General features: G+C 34.5%; 2 protein-coding genes across 2 annotated transcripts; both read right to left on the bottom strand.

Annotated features, from left to right (window-relative positions):
• Positions 1 to 2,883: 2,883 nt before the first annotated feature.
• On the bottom strand, positions 2,884 to 16,651 carry LOC143445129 (uncharacterized). The gene is made up of 13 exons (XM_076944014.1): positions 16,368 to 16,651; positions 16,064 to 16,250; positions 11,952 to 12,036; positions 11,681 to 11,839; positions 11,386 to 11,460; positions 9,544 to 9,688; positions 6,734 to 7,002; positions 6,563 to 6,645; positions 5,870 to 6,028; positions 5,199 to 5,404; positions 4,543 to 4,691; positions 4,336 to 4,455; positions 2,884 to 3,904 (listed from the first exon to the last, which is right to left on the bottom strand). The coding sequence occupies exons 1-13, from the start codon at positions 16,528 to 16,530 to the stop codon at positions 3,662 to 3,664; spliced, it is 2,043 nt and encodes a 680-aa protein (XP_076800129.1). The 5' UTR covers positions 16,531 to 16,651; the 3' UTR covers positions 2,884 to 3,661.
• Positions 16,580 to 18,942, bottom strand: LOC143445130 (purine nucleoside phosphorylase LACC1-like). The gene has a single exon (XM_076944015.1). The coding sequence runs from the start codon at positions 18,939 to 18,941 to the stop codon at positions 17,697 to 17,699; it is 1,245 nt and encodes a 414-aa protein (XP_076800130.1). The 5' UTR covers position 18,942; the 3' UTR covers positions 16,580 to 17,696.
• Between the last annotated feature and the right edge of the window lie 12 nt (positions 18,943 to 18,954).

Here is an 18,954-nt window from a genome sequence, read left to right as displayed (position 1 = left end):
TTCCGCAAGTCGCAACGCCAGGTCAAGTGAGGTGAAAAAATTATCGCAAGTGACGTTGTAACCTCCTTGAAAAAGCGGAGCCATGAGTTTCAGTACAACGTCGGTGGGCACACTCACGTGGGGGCTCCTTGCGTCATCTTTTCCAACGTAAGGAAAACCGTTGAATAAATATTTGTTTTCAACGTCAACTGCCAGCCAGAACTTTAGACCAAACTTGTCTGGTTTATTGGCCATATATTGGATGAACTTGCAGCGTGCCTTACACGGCAATAGTTGCTCATCCACAGTTATCTTCCACTGTGGAAAGAATGTTTTTTGGCAGTTTGATATAAAACTGTTCCAAAGTTGTGAAGCGAGTGCAAATTTGTCATGCAATAGATTCCTACGCCTTTCCGTCTTCAGATCGAAGCGAAGGAATCGTATGAGCTCCAGAAACCTGTCTCTTGCCATGGTTTGGGAAAACATCGGACATCCCCACGACCTCCCCCACAAACTCTTCACAGGGAAGTTGCGCCCTCCTATCACGCCACGAGCAACCACCAAGCCGACGAATTTATCTAATTCATCTAATTTATCTAACTAAGAAACTCTTACTACACTTACGCTTCGATAAACTTCAAAAATTCCGAAATTAGGCTGCGCTTGTGACGAAACTACTCTGTTTTGCGGAAAAGTTGACTTGCATAGTTTGTCGACACGTTTGTCACACCTCTGTGTTGGCAGCTGTGACCTAATTCGATAAACCTGTAATTATCAGCAGAAAGAAAACAATGCTCTCTATCGCGAGAACTGGTTTTTGTACTGTGAAGTAACAATGCGTCAATTGACGCACCCCGTCCTTCTAGGCAGTGACCACGTTAATTATCTCTACCGGTAAAATAAAAACTTCATATTCATGGGTTAGTTACCTAACACTAATGTAGGAAAAGTCAGGAAATATCACGGTTTTGCGATGCACCACTTAAAAGTTATAGATGCACTTAGGTTGAAAATGCGTCAATTGACGCGCCCCGTCCTTCTAGTGTTAAAGGACATTTTCATAACTTCGCCCCATATATTCATATGGACAAGGCACGCCCTTCCTGTCTTATCAGATGCCGCAGCCACGTCCTTGCGAAGTGCACTTGCGTCATTCCTGTTTGGTTCTTTGCTCTGAAATGGCAACTAAAGTAGCGCAACATGAAGTCAACTGCCTCGGCACGACGTTCTAAATGAACCGCAAACTCCCGAGTGATGTATGCTGCGTATTTGGATACACAGGAACAATGTTTCCTCTAATTTTTCACGAGTCTGAGCAAACACACTAACTCCCTGAGCGGTCCCTTGGACCACTGTGAGCAACATCAGACGTGCGCACTGTGGCCATTATTATGCGTTTATTTTATTCTCAATTCAAGTTGGATTTTTTTCTTGTGCGCGGAGATCGTGTCAGCAGTGCGCATTTGCGCACGCGCTCAGCTTAGAGGGAACATGGCACAGGAATGCAGTAGTTTACGAACACGAACGCTTTAACACCCAAGTAAGTGTTACTGCTGTTAAAAAAAACAATCTTTGCAAGAAGAGCGTGGGGAAACGAACAACGCAAGTTCATGTCAATGAACTTAACGCCTTACGTAAGGCCATCGAAGAATCCCAGTAGCAACTTGGCTAGCGCAAGCTATCTTTTCATCATCTACTTTTCTTATCATGGATTAATTATTATATCATTGCTTATTAAGCTCGATGTTGTAGTTGTACTCACAGTTGTACTCACGATCCATACCTACATCAGCCTTGTTGTTGCGTCAAATACCTGGGAATTTTGTCCAGTATTGCTGTCCTTAGTGTGTTTAAAGCTGCCGTTACTGAAAGCTTCCTAAGAAAAGGACAATGTGCAGTGTGTATGCTATAATTGTCAGTTATCGCTTGATTGCTCGTGTAAGACCATCAAATTGCCACCAAAACTTGCCAAACGCACTGTTAATTGTTTTTTGTCAATGCCATGTAAGGTATGCATTCTATATCCGCTACAACAAAGATAAAAGCAAACTTTTTGTATTAATCAACGCGCACACGACATGAATGTTTCGCGACATATTTATCCCTGAAATATTATCAAAGTTTTTGCCTGCATTTACTGCAATGTGTTTATGATCTGCTAGGAATGCGATTTTTTTACAATGAAGTAAACCTACGATAAAAACGTATTCCAATATAGCATGTACATATTTATTTCAGTGTTTTGTGCTTCGTTAATTGAAATCCTTATTTCTAATGGTCACTAGTCCAAGAAAAGTTACATCTCGGTGTTCCGCTTTTGATCGAAGTCGACTTATCGGTCATGCAAAATCAGCCAAAGCCGAGATTATCATTGCCATATAAATCAATCAGTTTATTATGAAAATATTTAGAATTTTTATGCAAAGAAAAATTTAGCAGAGGCCGACATTTAAATCTATTGTTCTTCCAAAAAAAACACATCAGTTAATCAGCAAAATAACCATTTAGATTTTAGATTAAGGTCAATAACGATTATTTGTTGCAAAATGCAGAGTCATAAAGGTCTTCCAGACCATTGTATCGTCTTGTAATATTTGAAAACTCTTCGGTCGAATGTGAACTTTATTCCAGAACGTTTATATTTTAAGTGTAATGAAGAGTAGAATGTACATTTCAGAATTTGTCAGTTCTTAATCTTGTACATTACGCGTTAAGATTTCTTCACAATAACAAAACGGAGGTTTCTGGACTGATGGTGACTGAACCCAGTATATAGTAAACCCAGTATATAGTATAGTGTAAACCCAGTATATAGTAAAACAAAAAACAAGATATAAGTTGGCACTCTGAGTTTAACTTTATTTTTTATCCTACTACACGAGCTTTCGCTAGCATAAGCTTGCTTCTTCAGGTGTACAGTACTAAGGCAGAGTTTCTCAAACTGTGGGTCGCGAAACAAATTTATATGTAATTTTGGGGTCGCGAAGCAAATTTAATTTTTATAAATTGAATTGTTTTTTGATTATTTTTTATTCGCTTTACTGTTTCCATTACGAGATTCTTTTATTACTGCAGGCTACTGTACTTCGGTGGATTGTGTGCACTTGTATGATTTTGCCAGAGACAAAAATACCACTTGAGATTTGTAATTGGACGTTTATTGTTTTTAACAACATTAACGTGTAGGCTACCTCTCAAGGGGTCGCATAGAAATTCCTTTCCTAAAATGGGGTCGCAGACCCAAAAACTTTGAGAAGCCCTGCACTAAGAGATGGCAAAAATTAGTTCAAAATTGCTGGGTAAAGATCTGATTGAAATCAACAAAGGCAATTGCGGCGTAATAGAACTAAATTCTACATGGTTCAAAGCAATCACAAAGTACTTAATGACGTAACTAAGTTTGAACAGAACGCTAATAAAATTTACTGCAGCAAAATAAAACTAATTACTGTAGTAAATAAAAGAAAACATTAGTAAGAGATAAAAACCACATGTGAATTAGTGAATGTACTCGTCATGAATAATTGTAACAAACGTAATTAAGAGTTTATAAGGGGTGGTAAACAATGGAAAAATGTACAATATAAAGTAAAACATCAAGGCAAAGAAGTGATTTGGCTTCAACGGCCGCCCACAATCAACAAGAAAAGTTCAATTGAGGAGCTTTCATTGTATTAGTATATCATTTCATATATTTGTCAAACTCTTTGGTGACTTTTGAAGTATCAAAATATGCTTGAAGGACTTTGACAACTGCTATTTTTGCTGAACTTGCCATTTCCAAATGATGGGTTCTTATCCAAGAAACCATCGTAGCTAGATCAAAATCCACACCATAAATACAAGCATGTTCAAAGCGATCCTTTGGACCACTAGTGAAAGCAGCATTCAGGTTTTCAAAACTGTACCGGTTTTCTGCGCAGACCTGCAAAATCAATAACATAAGAAATTGTTCACAGTTTTCAACGGTGTTAACATAAAAAATTACGAAGTGACTATTTCACCGTATGTAGGTCACGCAGCCTGTTGTTAAAGACATGCAAGTTAGGTTCGGAAAATGGGTATGAAAAGAGTTGATTTTCGCTATTTGAAATTTTATTGGAGTTAGATTTAGATTAAGTTTAGGTTACTATGTTACAAAATTTAAGTTGGGTTAACAAGAAGCGTGAAAAATAGCTTCGAACGCACGATTATTTCCGGTGAAATAGTGGCAGCCAAAATATTAACTTCGAAAGAAGTGAAGTAAACTGATAAACATTATATTTGAGAAAAACAAAGTATATGTAACGTTGTTTCTAGTCAAATGCTCCATTTAAACACGGCACATAAATAAAATATTACATCAAGTAATTAAACCTGGTCACTTGTAAGATCAACAAAGCCACACATTCCCCATTCATGGTTGTCAAACTTGAGGTATACGGTATTAAGATGAATTGCCAAATAGTCACTTTCTACCAGCTTTAAACCAAGTTCCTACAAGATAAGCAAATGAAAAATTATACTAAATGCTAATAATAAATCAAAACAGAAACATTAATGGGCCGTTTTTTTTCATATTACCTCATGCAGTCCACGTGCAGCAGTTCTAAGGAGAGAAACCTGAGCAATGCCATTTTTTATCAATGCTGTTCCAGAATGATCTTTGTCATAGTCTTTCACAGAACAGCTTTCTACAGCTCCACAAGTAAAAGCGCCTGGACTAGCAAGACCTGTTTGACAAACAATTTTATTACTTAATCAAGGCTGGTTTGGTTATAGCAGTAGATTTAACAACACAGGAATTTTTCAGTACACAAAAATAAAAATTGGTACATTGCCGTCTTCATTTTTTTTTCATTGAGTATTTCCATAATGTAATGAAATGAAATGATGATAAAAAATGACATGAAATAATGTGAGAGTATTAAGAATATTAAATGATAACAATTGATCAAATTCCATCCATGGCAAAACTGGCCTCAGAAATTACTTACTTTTAATTTAGACTACTGGAAACATTTCTCTGATTTCCACTGTAACTAAATGTTTTTATGAACAAACGCAAATATTACCTCAAAAATCAGTGAGTGTGTGTTTGTTTTATCTGCGATTGTTTGCATGCAACAATTATGCAATTGGTAAAAATTACATTGTTGGTACAACGTCAACCAATTAAAAATATTAAATTTCGAAATTAGCACGCCAGCATTAACACCAAGTAAATTCAAGTAATATGCCTTTTCTGTTGGAGCGTTGAGTAAAGATAAATTTCCTTTTTCCATTTCCTTCGTTAGTTAGTACAGCAACGTGAAGACCGAACGATGTGCTGTACAGTTCATGAACGTCACTTTTACATGAAAGAATTTTATTTTTCTGACTTTCATCAAAACTTTTCCAAACATCTCTCATAGCCCGATGATGGCAATAATCGGATTGTATAAAGCTAAGTAAAATAATTTCATGTTTCAAATTTCATGCAAACTTAAAAAATGCTTTTTTTTAAATAAAGAAGGATAAAGGCTACTAAAACTATGGTAATATTTTATGAGTGAATAACAACTGTTGGACTGGGTAGCATATAAAACACATTTTTACCCTAAACTCTATATGTTCTGGCATTCTAGTATCCGCACCAATGTTTTTACACTTTAGCTAAACTCCAGTAATAATGTTTCTTGCTGCACACAAGACTTTTTTGATTCAAAAAGAATTCAGCAATGTCTGCTTAAATATATTGGCCTTTTTCATGAAAATGGAGAAATGGGGCTGCGTCTTAAATGCCATCCAGTATTATACACTTTCTTTCAAATACCCATGCAAATAAGTTAGCAAGAACACAAAATGTAAATGTTAAATTTAACGATTTTTCAAAAATGAGAGATACAGAACAGCATCACCATTAACGAACCTTAAAGTAATCCTCTGCTTTTCTTCATCACCCGCTCTGTCAGTGACAATGTTTTTAAGAGCTATAATTGGATTATTGTCGATGACACGTTCTTTGGCCATTTTCTTGTAATTTCTATTTCTTTCAAAATACAACTTTTGTTCCTGCATCTCCACAGGTCTATGAAAGATTAAAAAGAATTTAAATATTATAAAAAGTAGAATATAAAAGTAAAATACTTGTTAATTCTCAAGACACATAACTAAACATACTGTATATGTTGTGGTATAATTTTTGCTAACTGTAACTGATAACTGAAGCTAATAACAAAACTTGAAAACCTCCATACATTAACGCTGGAGTAATTCAAACACTGCTATAACAAAATAAATTTTCAAAGTTATACAAAAATGTCGAAAAATATTAAAATGTCCAAAAATTAATTATTAAATCTAGATTTTGTGACAAAATTTTGCTTATTTATTTATCTTAATGGTGAACTTAAATGGGTGCGTACTTAATTGGGAGCATAATTTCTATAACAATGTAATAAGATGTATCATGCAATAGCAGTACTAACATATCACAATAGTGGAATGAATTTATTAAACAATCATGATACGACATTTACAGATTTAAGCGCTAAAATTTAGAATAAAAAATTTTTGTAAATATTAAACAACATAACTTGATACTAGTAAACCTGGCTCTTACATCTTACTCTCAGCTTTAACTTGCACTTCACACAAAAGGTCTTCTTTTTGATAAGTAGGCAAGGAAATAATATTTGTATTGTCCTATTATTTAAAAAGCAGAGATGTTAGCACCATTAATTATGAGAGCAAAGATGACAACTCATGTGGCACACAACTGGAATAAATTTACCTCTACGACAGCGGAATCTGCAACAAATATGTTAGTATTTGTCAAAAATCCACAGGAGAAAAACTCTCCCTTTGTCTCCTTTAATTTGAATGGATTTTCTTTGTCAAAAAATTCTCCAATTAGTTCGGTGAAAGTAGGACGCTCATTAGCTTCCAGGCAGCATTGGCGAATCAATTTGCCTAGATCTCCACCAATAATATCATCGGATACCTTGATGTCACCGATATGCCATTCCTTTGATCCTTGTTGAACCACTTCGTGCAAGCGACCTACATAGTCCATAAGATATTAATAGTGCATCTAAATCCCACAAAATGGTCAATGTAATGTAAAATAATAAACTTTGTAAGTTTCGAAGTTAAACTTATTTGTGAAGCAATATTATGAGCATGTACTTAGAGTGATGTGTTCAAAGTGGCAATCTATACTGCACTATGCATTATGTGAAAAAGGATGACAAGAATTCACACATGCAGTACATGGCAGTGTATTAACGAAGTTGTATAAATAATTCTTCGGAACTAAAATTACAAAAACATATATGACATATATGATGAATGATGATCAAAAATGTGCATGGACCTGAATTACAAGTTGACAAATTTAGGTCACTTTATGGTAAACAGTTACACAAGAAGACATCTATCAACATCTAACATAATAATGTATACTATTATCAATATATTCATTTTATTTCTTTTGTCCATATGTATTATACACTTACACAGTATACACAAATTCAGAATCTGGTTTATACATATATTTATATGAATGGTTTATATGAATTTTCACTCATGTACAGGTGCTAGTACATATCAGCTAGATCTCATTAACCGAAAGCTGAAGAAACCCATTACATTACTTTGAATTATTAACATTCAATAGTCACATTCTTGAGTGAGTGAGATGAGTGTCATTCTCAAATGACTTGATTTAAATTAAGTCAGTTTTCTGAACTCAGAGTCTTATAGTGCATTCTTATCATTTTCTACTCAGAAGGAAAATGACAGAACACCTGGAAGAAAGATGTTGTATTAAACTTTCTGAAAAGCTTGAAAATAACCCAACTGAAACAATTCAAAATATTCAACAAGCTGTTGAAGAAGAGGCATAGGCCCAACTTCTATGAAGGGTTGTTATAAACAATTTTAAAACGACCGATTGTCTGCGGGAAGTGAGATACATTCTGGCAGGCCATACACAAGTTGAAACAAGGAGGTGCGCCAAGTTGTGATGAATGAAGGCTGTCTAGCTGGCAGGGAAATTGTTTAAGAAGTGGGAAAAAGAATCTTTATCCATTTTAACTGAAGATTTATGCATGTGGGTTGAGTCACAAAATTCATTCCTAAGCTGCTGATGGAGCGAGCAACTGAAGAAACTCTGTGTGGAAATCGCAAAGAACGTGCTGAATGGTGCAAACAATGACCCAGAATTTGAGAAGGCTGTTCTAACTGGTGATGAGGCCTTAGTTAATAGTTAATATTCAGAAACAAAGTTTCATTCTTCAGAGTGGAACCATCTGGAATCACCAAGGCTAAAAACGTAATACGTATTTGCAACCAGGTGAAAGTGATGCTGACCTGTTTCTTTTATTTCCGTGGCATAATGCATCGCGAATTCACATCAAAAGGCCTAACAATTAATCAACAAAGAGAATCACTCGGAAGTTTTACATTGCTTTCGAGATAATGTGCCAACAGGGAAGAACTAACAGCTACACAGTGACAATGCCCCTGCTGATCCCACCCATGTTATCGAAAAAATTTTTTGCGCAAAACAATGCAGCTTTTTCTCCTAATTTAACACCGTGTTGCTTCTGGCTGCTTCTAAATTCAAAACCACGCTAATAGGGACACAATTTCAGACATAAGAAAGCATTATAGTAAAATCAATGGCAGACTTTATGAACATTCCACAAGATGCCTTTGAGAGGTGTTTTCAAAAGGGAAAAAGCGCTTAGAAGAGTGTGTACTCTTGCAAGGATCATCATTTTGAAGAAGATTAATAAAAGTTGTGAAATTTATAGTAATGTGATTTGTACGTCCAAAAGTCAGATACTTCTTGACCTCATACATCTTCACAGTAAGATACTGCTAACTGTGCTAAATTTAAAATTGTATAGTGTGACTTTAGCATAACTCTGCAAGAAACAACCTTGACTTGAATCAAATCTATATTGAATACACTTAAAACAAACAGTGGTGAGCACTTTTTTGTGATTTTTACCGTTGCACCAATTAAACACCAAACTTATTCATAGGCACAACAGTTATGATATGATGATCAAATTTTGACTAATTTACAATAACAAATGCTGTTTGTTCTCTCGAACACTTTAAGTTAACTGAAGTTTTGAGGTAATGAGACGTAAGTTAAATTTATTTCAATTCTTCTTCTTCTTCTCGAGTCACCACACTTTACCTTTCCAAGTTGGAAATGAGTTAAAGATGGCTCGGTTGCCAAGTGGTTAGAGCGGTGGGGTTGCAATGAAGTGGCCCGTGTTCAATACCTAGTAGCGCCACAATTGCAACACCCTCAGGCAAAGCATTAAAATGAAACTTGTTACTTCCGTAGTCCTGATGAACAGTTCCAGATTTGGACAATAACAAATTTAAAATGAAAAAAAATGATAAAAAATGCGGGTATCATTTGGAACTTGCACAATTGCTAGCTCAGTAATCAGGACTCAAGGGACTGAGAGTCATCACTAAGTAAAGTCGTGCAAAGAATTTCTTCAGTCTGAAAACAAATATTATGATACAATAGCAGGTAAGCTCACTTTGCACCGTACATCTAATTATGCTCCATACCTTCCAATTTATTGGTAGAATCTCCGTCCCAAGGGCGTTTTCCAGTTCGAGTATGAAGTACAACCAAACCAAAACAGAAAACATCACCTTTCATCAATTCATTGATTGACTTGGCATCCTCTGGCGAACGATATCGAATATGACCCTGCCAAATATTTTTTATATAAAGTCTATTACAATCATTTGTACTTTATCTATAATTGTTATTACTAACTATGTAAGTTTAAACTGAAGTTAAAACAAAAACAAATAAATTCAATACAAATAAGTCAGGGTATCCCAAATCGTGCTTTTAAATTTAGACAGAAATCAAATTATTGGAAAAGTAAGCGAATTTTTTCGGCTGAATCCTGTAATCTAGTATTGCAAGTAATAATTCGTATAGACAAAATGAATGAAACAGTGCCCAATGCGGCTTATATATTTAAAGCAGGGGTTCCCAACCGGTGGTACGCGTACCACTAGTGGTGCGCGGGAGCTTTTCAGGTGGTACGCGAGCAGCTCTCCGTTGCATGCGATATATAGTAGTATAACAATTTAATTTTGAGTTGCTAAAATATGCGATCAACACTTTTATTTCTTTCCGTACTAAATTCTCTGCACTCAGTAAGCTACTTTTGAAACTATTATGTGTGCAATGTGAATGGTGTCTGTGACGAAACTATTACGTGTGCAATGTGGTCTGTGCAATTGCAGAATTGCGTTTATTCTGATGTTGGTTTTCCGACTTGTAGTGGCTGAATCCTGAACAGCATTACATTTTTGTATATTATATATATATATATATATTACATTTTTGCAAATAGTGGTACATGTTGACAATCCGTGGTGGCTAAGTGGTACGAGAACATAAAAAGGTTGGGAACCCCTGATTTAAAGTGAGGGGCAAGTTGATCTCATATGCAAGAATACCATTAACTGAACATTCTGGTAAAACATTTTTGAAAAATAATTTGTGGTTGCTACAAGCTGCTGCTGTTGCTTTCCTTGCGAGGTAGTCAACTGAAGCCAGCAGTGTAGGTCATAGGAGTTTAGCCTATGTTTAGTTAAGCGTCATGTGAAGAAATTTGCAACGTGAAGCATAGTAATTGAATAAACTATGATTGTTCTAAACATAAAAAATCTGGTAGCCCAATCATTTACGTCCGTGAAGTTACGGTGTCCTTTGGACCACATAGGCTACCCGTCAAATCGGTACGGTAGGTCTGCTGGTTGGGCTATAGGCTGTCACCTATTGGCAGTTAGAGCAATCGTAGCAATTAGCTGTAACAGATATATGTGATATACAGTAAGTGTTGCTATTATATAAAGTTAATTTACCAGAATATTCAGTGAGTAGAGTTCATTCATAAAAGAGCAACTTGTTTTTGGACTTGCCCCTCACTTTAAAGAAATACAGGAGTTGAAATAAAATAAGCTTAGTTGTAACTTGCAACAAAAAGGTTTGTAAATGATATACTTAGATTCCCTATTATGTGCAACAGCGATCATATCCACTGTTATAGTTTTCTTGCAATAAAAGAATTTTTAGCCAGGTTTTTAGAGTTCTCGTAATATTTGGTTTCCAACCGAATATTGAAACAAATTCGGTCAAAAACCCAATTTGGGTATTTTTAGCGCACCTCCACAAACAACATTAAAAGTTTAATTATACGAAAACGTGTTAAAGGAGCTTTTATATCACGCAATTAGAAGTTATGGTAATAAAATTTTGATATAGGATTAAATTAGAAAAATTAAAGAATAACAGAAAATTAGCACAGCGAACTGTGCTAGAAAAATCCTGTGATAGACTTTGTACTTCAACAAAACATTGCATGTGATCTTGCCTATTAATATTACCTTATTACTGCTCTCATGATGGGAACAACCAAAGTCACACAGCTTTGCTCTTGGATGTAAAGGGCTGGTGTCCAGCTAAAACAATTGTGACACAGACACACAAACATATATTATGTTTCTTAATGCATTAGTATATTTTACATGGAATGAAATATTTTTTTTCACTAACCAAACAACAAAAAATGCATTTTGAATCAACCAATAAACTTGTATTCCATCAAAAATTGAAAATAATGAACATGCAGTTTTTTTGAGCACAAAGAAGTTCATCCACTTAAATAAAAATGATACAAACCAAAATGTTATCTGGTTTCAAGTCCTTGTGTACAAAGCGAAGACTGTGAAGGAAGTTTAACCCACTAGCAATTTGTGAGCCAATGTGCCATGTTAAGAAAGCTGACAGTCCACAACTATCATCTGATACACTTAAATTGATGAAGTCTAGAAGTGTTTCCTGCAAAATAACTTATGTTGCATTTTAAACTCAGTACTGCTTGCTCAGCTTGTTTTAAGACATTGTCAAACAACATTTACGTAAACGAAGTCAGCATTATGGCATGAGGTACCTTTATGTATTCCATAGCAAGGAACAACCTGTCATTATAAATCCCTTTTCCCCTGTAGGCCACGATATTGTCATGTCTAAATTTCCTATAAGCAATAAATGAAAGGAACATTATGAAGTATGAGGTAACTACTCTTAAAATAAAAACTTTAATCATACATGTAACAAATAAATATACTTCACACTTCACAGTAAAAATGTGTTTGACTGTAGATGCCAGTGTTTTAACATGGTGCATAAATAAAGTAGTGGATAATCTCAGATATGGACATTAGAATATGTCAAATTTACTACGAAATAAAAAAAACTAGAATATAGGGACCTTATAATGCAAAACATCCAGAATGAAACAAAATACAAAAACTTGACCGAAACAGAAGACCACAGTAATGCCAATGAAAACACCATAAATATATCTGTGTTCACTCATACTTATGTCATAAATTCTATCCACAAAAAGTTAAGTGCAGGTTATACATTGAACATACTACATTAATTTTTACCATAGTTTATACTCGTCTATGCATTGAGAATGTTGACACAAAGTCAAAGGGTCCATAAAAAGTTAATCTATTGTGCTCATGTTTTTTTATCAATAACACACCTGTGCTACCTAAAATACACTTGATGCTTTTCTCATCATCATAATTGTGAGTGTATTGATAACATCTTTTCCTTGAATTTAAACTCATGTTCATAAACACAAGCACATCAAAACTTGAACTCATTGAGTTCAAGTGATCAAGAATTATCACACAATCAAGTCTGAAAACTCAGTTATGATGTCACAATGTCATTAATGATCCATTTATACATATTACAAATATCCAGTGACATTGCATTTTGTCAAAGATGTAAAGAATCAGTATGAAGAGTGTGACAGCGTTCTATAACACTTGAAAACACGGCTGGAAATGTCACTTTTGACTACTGTTACTTCACTCATAGTTAAGGCCAAAGTTTGCTAAATTAAAAGCTCACATGTGCCTTGCTGAGATGTGTGTTAACACAAGTACATGCGCTTTTCCCACCTTTGCAGAAAATGCACTGACTGTTTGACTTAATTAACAGATATTATTAATATCACTTTTATAGAGTGTTTCAGAAATAAGCTGTGAGGGAGTACAAACCGTGGCCTAATCTTATAGCTGTTGTCATGTAAGGTTACTATTGACAACCGGTTGCCTAACCATTTGAACCCCAGTTTGTCAACTATTCACAAGTGTGTCAAATTGTATTAGGAAGGTGGTCGTGCTAGTAGATTTCACACTATAGCATGACATTACAAGTTGAGCATCTTTTTCTCAAAAACCTGTTGTTTACAAGAAATACTACACACTAATTTTGGATTATGCGTTGTTACGCAACAAGCTGAACGAATGAGATATGCGACTAATCATTGCTGCAAATGAAAACTCATAATAATCAGCGTTCATAAACACTAAATGTAAATAAACACTTTTATTAACAGTCATCATTCTCTGGCTGTAGCGACAAGCAAGATGAATTCCATGTTGTTCAAAAATATTGCATAAAAGTTCATGTAAATGTTTTGAAATATTAACATAAAGAAAAATGCATTTCTAATATAAAATTTAGCATGAAACCACAAATGACACTTAGATAGTCGCATATCACTGGTAGGCCAATGATATATGCTATGGTAGCTCAAGCCCATGTATGGTCCTGATGCAGAGGTGAAAAACATGAAAAAAGAATTGTAACGAATAAAGAATAGGCCCTGCTTCAAAGGAAACCATTCATTAACATGTAAGAACTACCATTTATCTGGTGACATGATTAGTCTTAACACTTATGTTATTTATTCACAAGAACGTCAGAAATGCACTACTGCCGTATTACCAAAGCTGGGCAACCATTCTTTTAAAAAGAGCGTAGTTCATGTTTTCATTTGTTTGTCAATAAAAAAAGAGCGTCACTCGTGCTTTCACTCTTCTATAAAGAAAAGGCGCACTCATTTCTTTTTAAAATTAAAAAAAACTGCCTTCTACACTTGTCGATGGCGATGTTCAATACTTCAATATTCTTTACTTCCAAAACATATTTCGGTTAAGTTATAAAATTAACGGCAAATTGAAGTAAATTACAACACTAAAATGATAACTGGGATCCTCTGTGTCAGTCTATCTATTTAATTATCTTATCAGCCACCTGTCTCATTAACCATTGTTACCAGCTTAAAAAACAAAGCATTTACATCGCACTGCCATCACATAGTTCGGACATGCTTACTGTTGAATATTGTAGCCTAATGTTTATTTTTTGCCATAAACTTTGTGTAAAAAATTTGTATTTAGTTTCAAAGCAGTTGATTTTTATTCAACATGCAAAATTATAGTCTTAAAGCAGATCAAAACCTTAATTTTTTTAGCATCACTATTTTTATCAATTTTATGTTTCGAAGCGTTGTTGTTTGTGCAAAAAATGAGTGACAAACAGATAACTTTTAAAACGAGCGCACTCGTGGTTTTGTTCCTAATTTCATAAAAGAGCATCGCTCTTGAAATGGCTCCTAAAAAAGGAACCCACTCATGTACAGCTCTGAGCCCATGACACTTGAACAAGGTATAAACGACACATGCTTCTGTTTGGTGGCCCTGATGACAGTACCAAATTTGAGCTATACAATACAAAAATTATAAAAACAAAATAAAAATTGTGTATTCACTAGAAACTGGAACTGCACAAAGAAAAGCTTGGGTGTCATCACAAAAAATATTTTGAGAAACATTGTAGTGCTGGAACAACTCTTAAATTCATGTGATTTTTGCAAAGTGCATCACCAAACGTTTTGCACCATACCTTTTTATCACATAACTGTGAACAAATTTAACTTTATTCAGTATGTTTGAAAGAAATGTTTCTGTACATGACCTAAATTTCAAAGGAAAGAAACATAACAGAATTATTCAGTCACCTAAAGGTTAAAGCTTTAAAACTATGTGGCGGCAAGTATAAATACTTTTTTATTTATGTAGTTAATGATTGCTCTATGCAGTCTATATAGGCATAAAAGCCAAATCATTTCGCAATACAGCAAAAACATAAACAATATAGCAAAAAGTAAACACAGAAAACACTTATAGCATTAAAATTACACAATAATGATTTTGTTTGATTTTATGTGAAGTTCAAAACTGACCCAAATATTCTGCTTCAGATCTCAATGCTATTTCAGCATAATTATGCAAACCCAACTTAATTTGTATTTTTCAAAAAGATGTTGTTGTCTATTCACAGCGTTAGAAAGCAAATAGTCAAAACAAGTATTAAAAGACAAAACTGCAACTTTTTTAAATTAACTGTGACTTTCTCAGAAAATGAGTTGGTGATTAATCTGAAAATTGGTTGTTGATATATAAACGTTAAATGTAACCATCCTATATACCGGGGGTGTTCAAATGGCGGATCTCGATCCGGATCCGGATCTTTTCAACTTTTTGTCTGGATCTTCCAATGTAGTCTTGAAACAATCTTGCAGCTATAGCACACTTCATTGGACTTTGGACTTTTACAAAGTTATAAATATATTGTAGGGCTGTAGGCCCTACAATGTAGGGTACATTTACATAAATAAAGCACCATTAAAATTAAAGCATGTCCAATATGTTTACTATTCGTATTTAGTGGATCATCATGTTGTCAGGTTTGGTTGTGGTGGATCATGCCAGAAATTATTTGAACACCCCTGCTATATACCAAAATTAAAAACACCAATTCAGAATAACTGTTTCGTTTTTTTTTAAAAGAAATCCGCTTTTAATTAAAAACTTTGATTTGAAATTTTTTATAAGTTTGTCGAACTTCACCAATTCTTAAAAAAGATCATGTTAAAACCACTGAAATATTATGATTTGAAATTCTGAAAAGTGAGAAATCGTTCATAAATGCTAAAAGAAAAGTTAAGATCATTATTTGTTGTAATTTTATATGATAGGCATTTGCTGAGAGTAATTTTTATTTACATTTAGGAATGAAAATTCTTAATTTCTATCTGCAAATAGAAGTAATCTTAAATTTTGTTAACCAAACAATAGGTTCATGTCGTACTCAAATACATTTGACAACTAAACATTATTATAAGGCTGCTACCTTAGCAGGTCGATTTCACGTTTCATATCCAACTTATTTTCTTCTTTAGCATCGCTTTTAAGTATTTTCACAGCAGCAGGCACATCTCTTTTCAGCTTTGTGTAATACACATCACCAAAACTTCCACTTCCAACAAGATGGCCACTTTCTAAAATATCTGGCAAATTGACGTCCTCGGGACTTAGATCTTAGAATAAAAAAAAGTAATAAATGTGCAACCGGCAATGGTGCCATTTCAATGTCAAAACAGCTTGCAAACAAATATTTAAATGAAATAGATGTAATAGCAGTCGGGTGCCCTTACTTTCATCTTCATCTTGCAGTTTTTGCAGTAATTCTTTAGCAGAAACACATATTTCGCCAAGGGTTTTATGTTTTTCTGCAGGCAATATGTCTTTTAGAATCTCTGCTTCTTTCGTTAAGTCATCATAGAGTTTTTTGGCTAATTCAACAGTAGAACTAGACATTTTTAAATCACATTGCAGAAAAGCACTTGAAGCACAATTCACTTTTGAACTGAAATACAGAAGGTAAAATGTATAACTACATAAAAAAAGATATTCATCAACAAAGCTAACTAAATTTAACTATTGCTATAAACACAAAAATTAAGGTAGATCTATGATATCAAAGTCATTAAGAATGTGCTTAATCCACCAATGCACAACAGTTTTGAATTGCTCTTGAGTTATGAATCACTATGTTTTGATTTTTGGTGAATAAATATTCCGTTATTTTCCTAACCTACCAAAAATTAACAAATATTACAATTTCATAAACAACCCGGTTCGATAATTGGTAATTTTTTTTTCAAAAACAGTTCAATAGTGTAAAGCACAGTTAGTTGGTTATCTTTAATTTTATAATGGATCGCTATTGACTGAAAAATTGCAAGAGGACTGTTTTGCAAAATTTTTATGCAAGTTTCAGAACCACTGGTGTAAGGGATGTTTCCGGCACCTTTTAATGACACACAATCATTTTATAAACAATGATATACATTTATGTGAACTTTGCAAAGCTATATTCTATAAAAAAAAATCTGATACAATTGATCGATCTAAAGCACATTCAAAGAAAACAGAAATTTCATGAGTTAGGAACGGCTCAGGACCAGAGAAAACATATTTTTTAAATAAACAATGAAAGGCATGATAATAACTACCGTACACATTGCAATAGACGCTGACACTAGTTATTAGCGAGTCTATGGGTTATTTGGTACGTCCACAACGAGCATTCAAGTTGAATGACAATGCAAATCCTTGAGCAGGGTTATCAGTGGAATATAGGTCAAACGATTAGAGCAGTGGTGCACAAGCAGACAAGGCAACAATAAATAAGGTGTGGACATTTAAAGTAAATATTGTTGACTAGGTTGTGCCGCAAGGTGAAAACAGAAAACTAGTATGTTACTGCAAGTCAGGCTATTTACCAGGTGAGTAATACTTTCTGCACTATACTATTATTTATTACAAATACGTATCTAGAAAAAACTGGAAATTAATATATACAAACATTTTACGCAAAGTTACTGAACAACACGTTTTACATATTTCCATGCAGACAACAAACAGCAAATTCATAACAGAACAATAACAAACACATGTTTCAAGTGCAACAAAACCATATACTAATCACACACAGTCAAACCGATAAAACCAACTTGATTGCCAAACTGAGCTCCATCACGACGATATGAAAAAAATCTCTTCAATGGATCACATTTAGTGCAAATATCTAAAGACGAATTAGTGCTTTGGCCATCATCTAAATATTTTGGCAAAACACCATATCTTTCTAAAAGAGTTTTAACTGCCAATCTTAAATCTATAAATGGCTTTTCATGACCTGTTTTCCACACAACACAATCGCTGCAAATATGGGTAAACTTTTTGGAATCTTCTTTTCCAAATTCACAGCAACAAACACCTAATGATGGTCCAATGGATACAATCAAATCTTTCACCTCAGTTCCATAAGTATTTTGCATAGCTAACAGCATTGATTGAAGTATTCCAGCTAAAATGCCTTTCCATCCCGCATGAGCAGCACCACACGCTTCACGAACAGGGTCAGCAAAAAGTATCATATTGCAATCAGCACCAGGTGCAGCTACCACAATGCCAGGTGACTTGGTCACAATTCCATCATAAGACAGGGGTTCTGCATGTTCGTAAACCCACACATCCTTACCATGAACAGCTTTAGCTATGTAAAATTTTTCAACATCAAATTGACATCTTTTAGCCAAGCGGGCCTTGTTTTCAGCGATTACTGATTTTGGATCTCTTTTCCGGTTTGAGTAACAAAGATTCAATGAGGCTTGGTCAGGATGAGTAGAAATCCCGCCTTGCCTTCCAGAATATCCATGAACAAAGGGAAATGTTATTTTATTAGAGGTAAGCACAGGAAATTTGTTAATGGGGCATAATGGGATGCTGGAGATGTAGTTTTTAATTTCATAATTGATGTTGTGTGGTGAAAAAAATTCCTGACAGCCTTTAGCATTTATAATAGAGGATAATGAAACTTGGTAGGCAGGGGGAAACAAGGCTGTACAGAGATTCCGAAAATACATGACAGAAGTTGTAGCCGACAACAAATGAAGACTTAATATTGAAAGCTTGTCCATCATACGCTTAACCTCATACAAACCATGGATGTAGGGCTTTTCATGATTTGCAATGGCAACCACTGAACATGAAAATACTTCTTTAAAAGCAGATAAAATGTCATTGCTTATACTAGAATGAGAAATAAAAGCGATAGCTTTTATGTTTTTGCTGGGTGTTTTTAGTAGAATGTTGGTAGTTTCTTCAAGAATTTTCTTGCTAAAGTTTGAAGTTTCACCACCAATAACAACAAAAGTCTCCATTACTTGTAAAACT

Source organism: Clavelina lepadiformis, chromosome 2 (genome assembly GCF_947623445.1).
Source record: "Clavelina lepadiformis chromosome 2, kaClaLepa1.1, whole genome shotgun sequence".
NCBI classification, from domain to species: domain Eukaryota; kingdom Metazoa; phylum Chordata; class Ascidiacea; order Aplousobranchia; family Clavelinidae; genus Clavelina; species Clavelina lepadiformis.
Note: the sequence above shows the minus strand (reverse complement) of the source record. Positions and strands in the feature narration are given on the sequence as shown.

Bases quoted from the DNA above. Each gene is read 5' to 3' on its own strand.
- LOC143445129 (XM_076944014.1), bottom strand. From the start codon at position 16,530: ATGTCTAGTTCTACTGTTGAATTAGCCAAAAAACTCTATGATGACTTA. The intron at 11,840-11,951 runs GTACCTCATGCC...GTTATTTTGCAG, and splicing joins TTGCTATGGAATACATAAAG to GAAACACTTCTAGACTTCAT. The intron at 4,456-4,542 runs GTAATATGAAAA...CTTATCTTGTAG, and splicing joins CTGCACGTGGACTGCATGAG to GAACTTGGTTTAAAGCTGGT.
- LOC143445130 (XM_076944015.1), bottom strand. From the start codon at position 18,941: ATGGAGACTTTTGTTGTTATTGGTGGTGAAACTTCAAACTTTAGCAAG.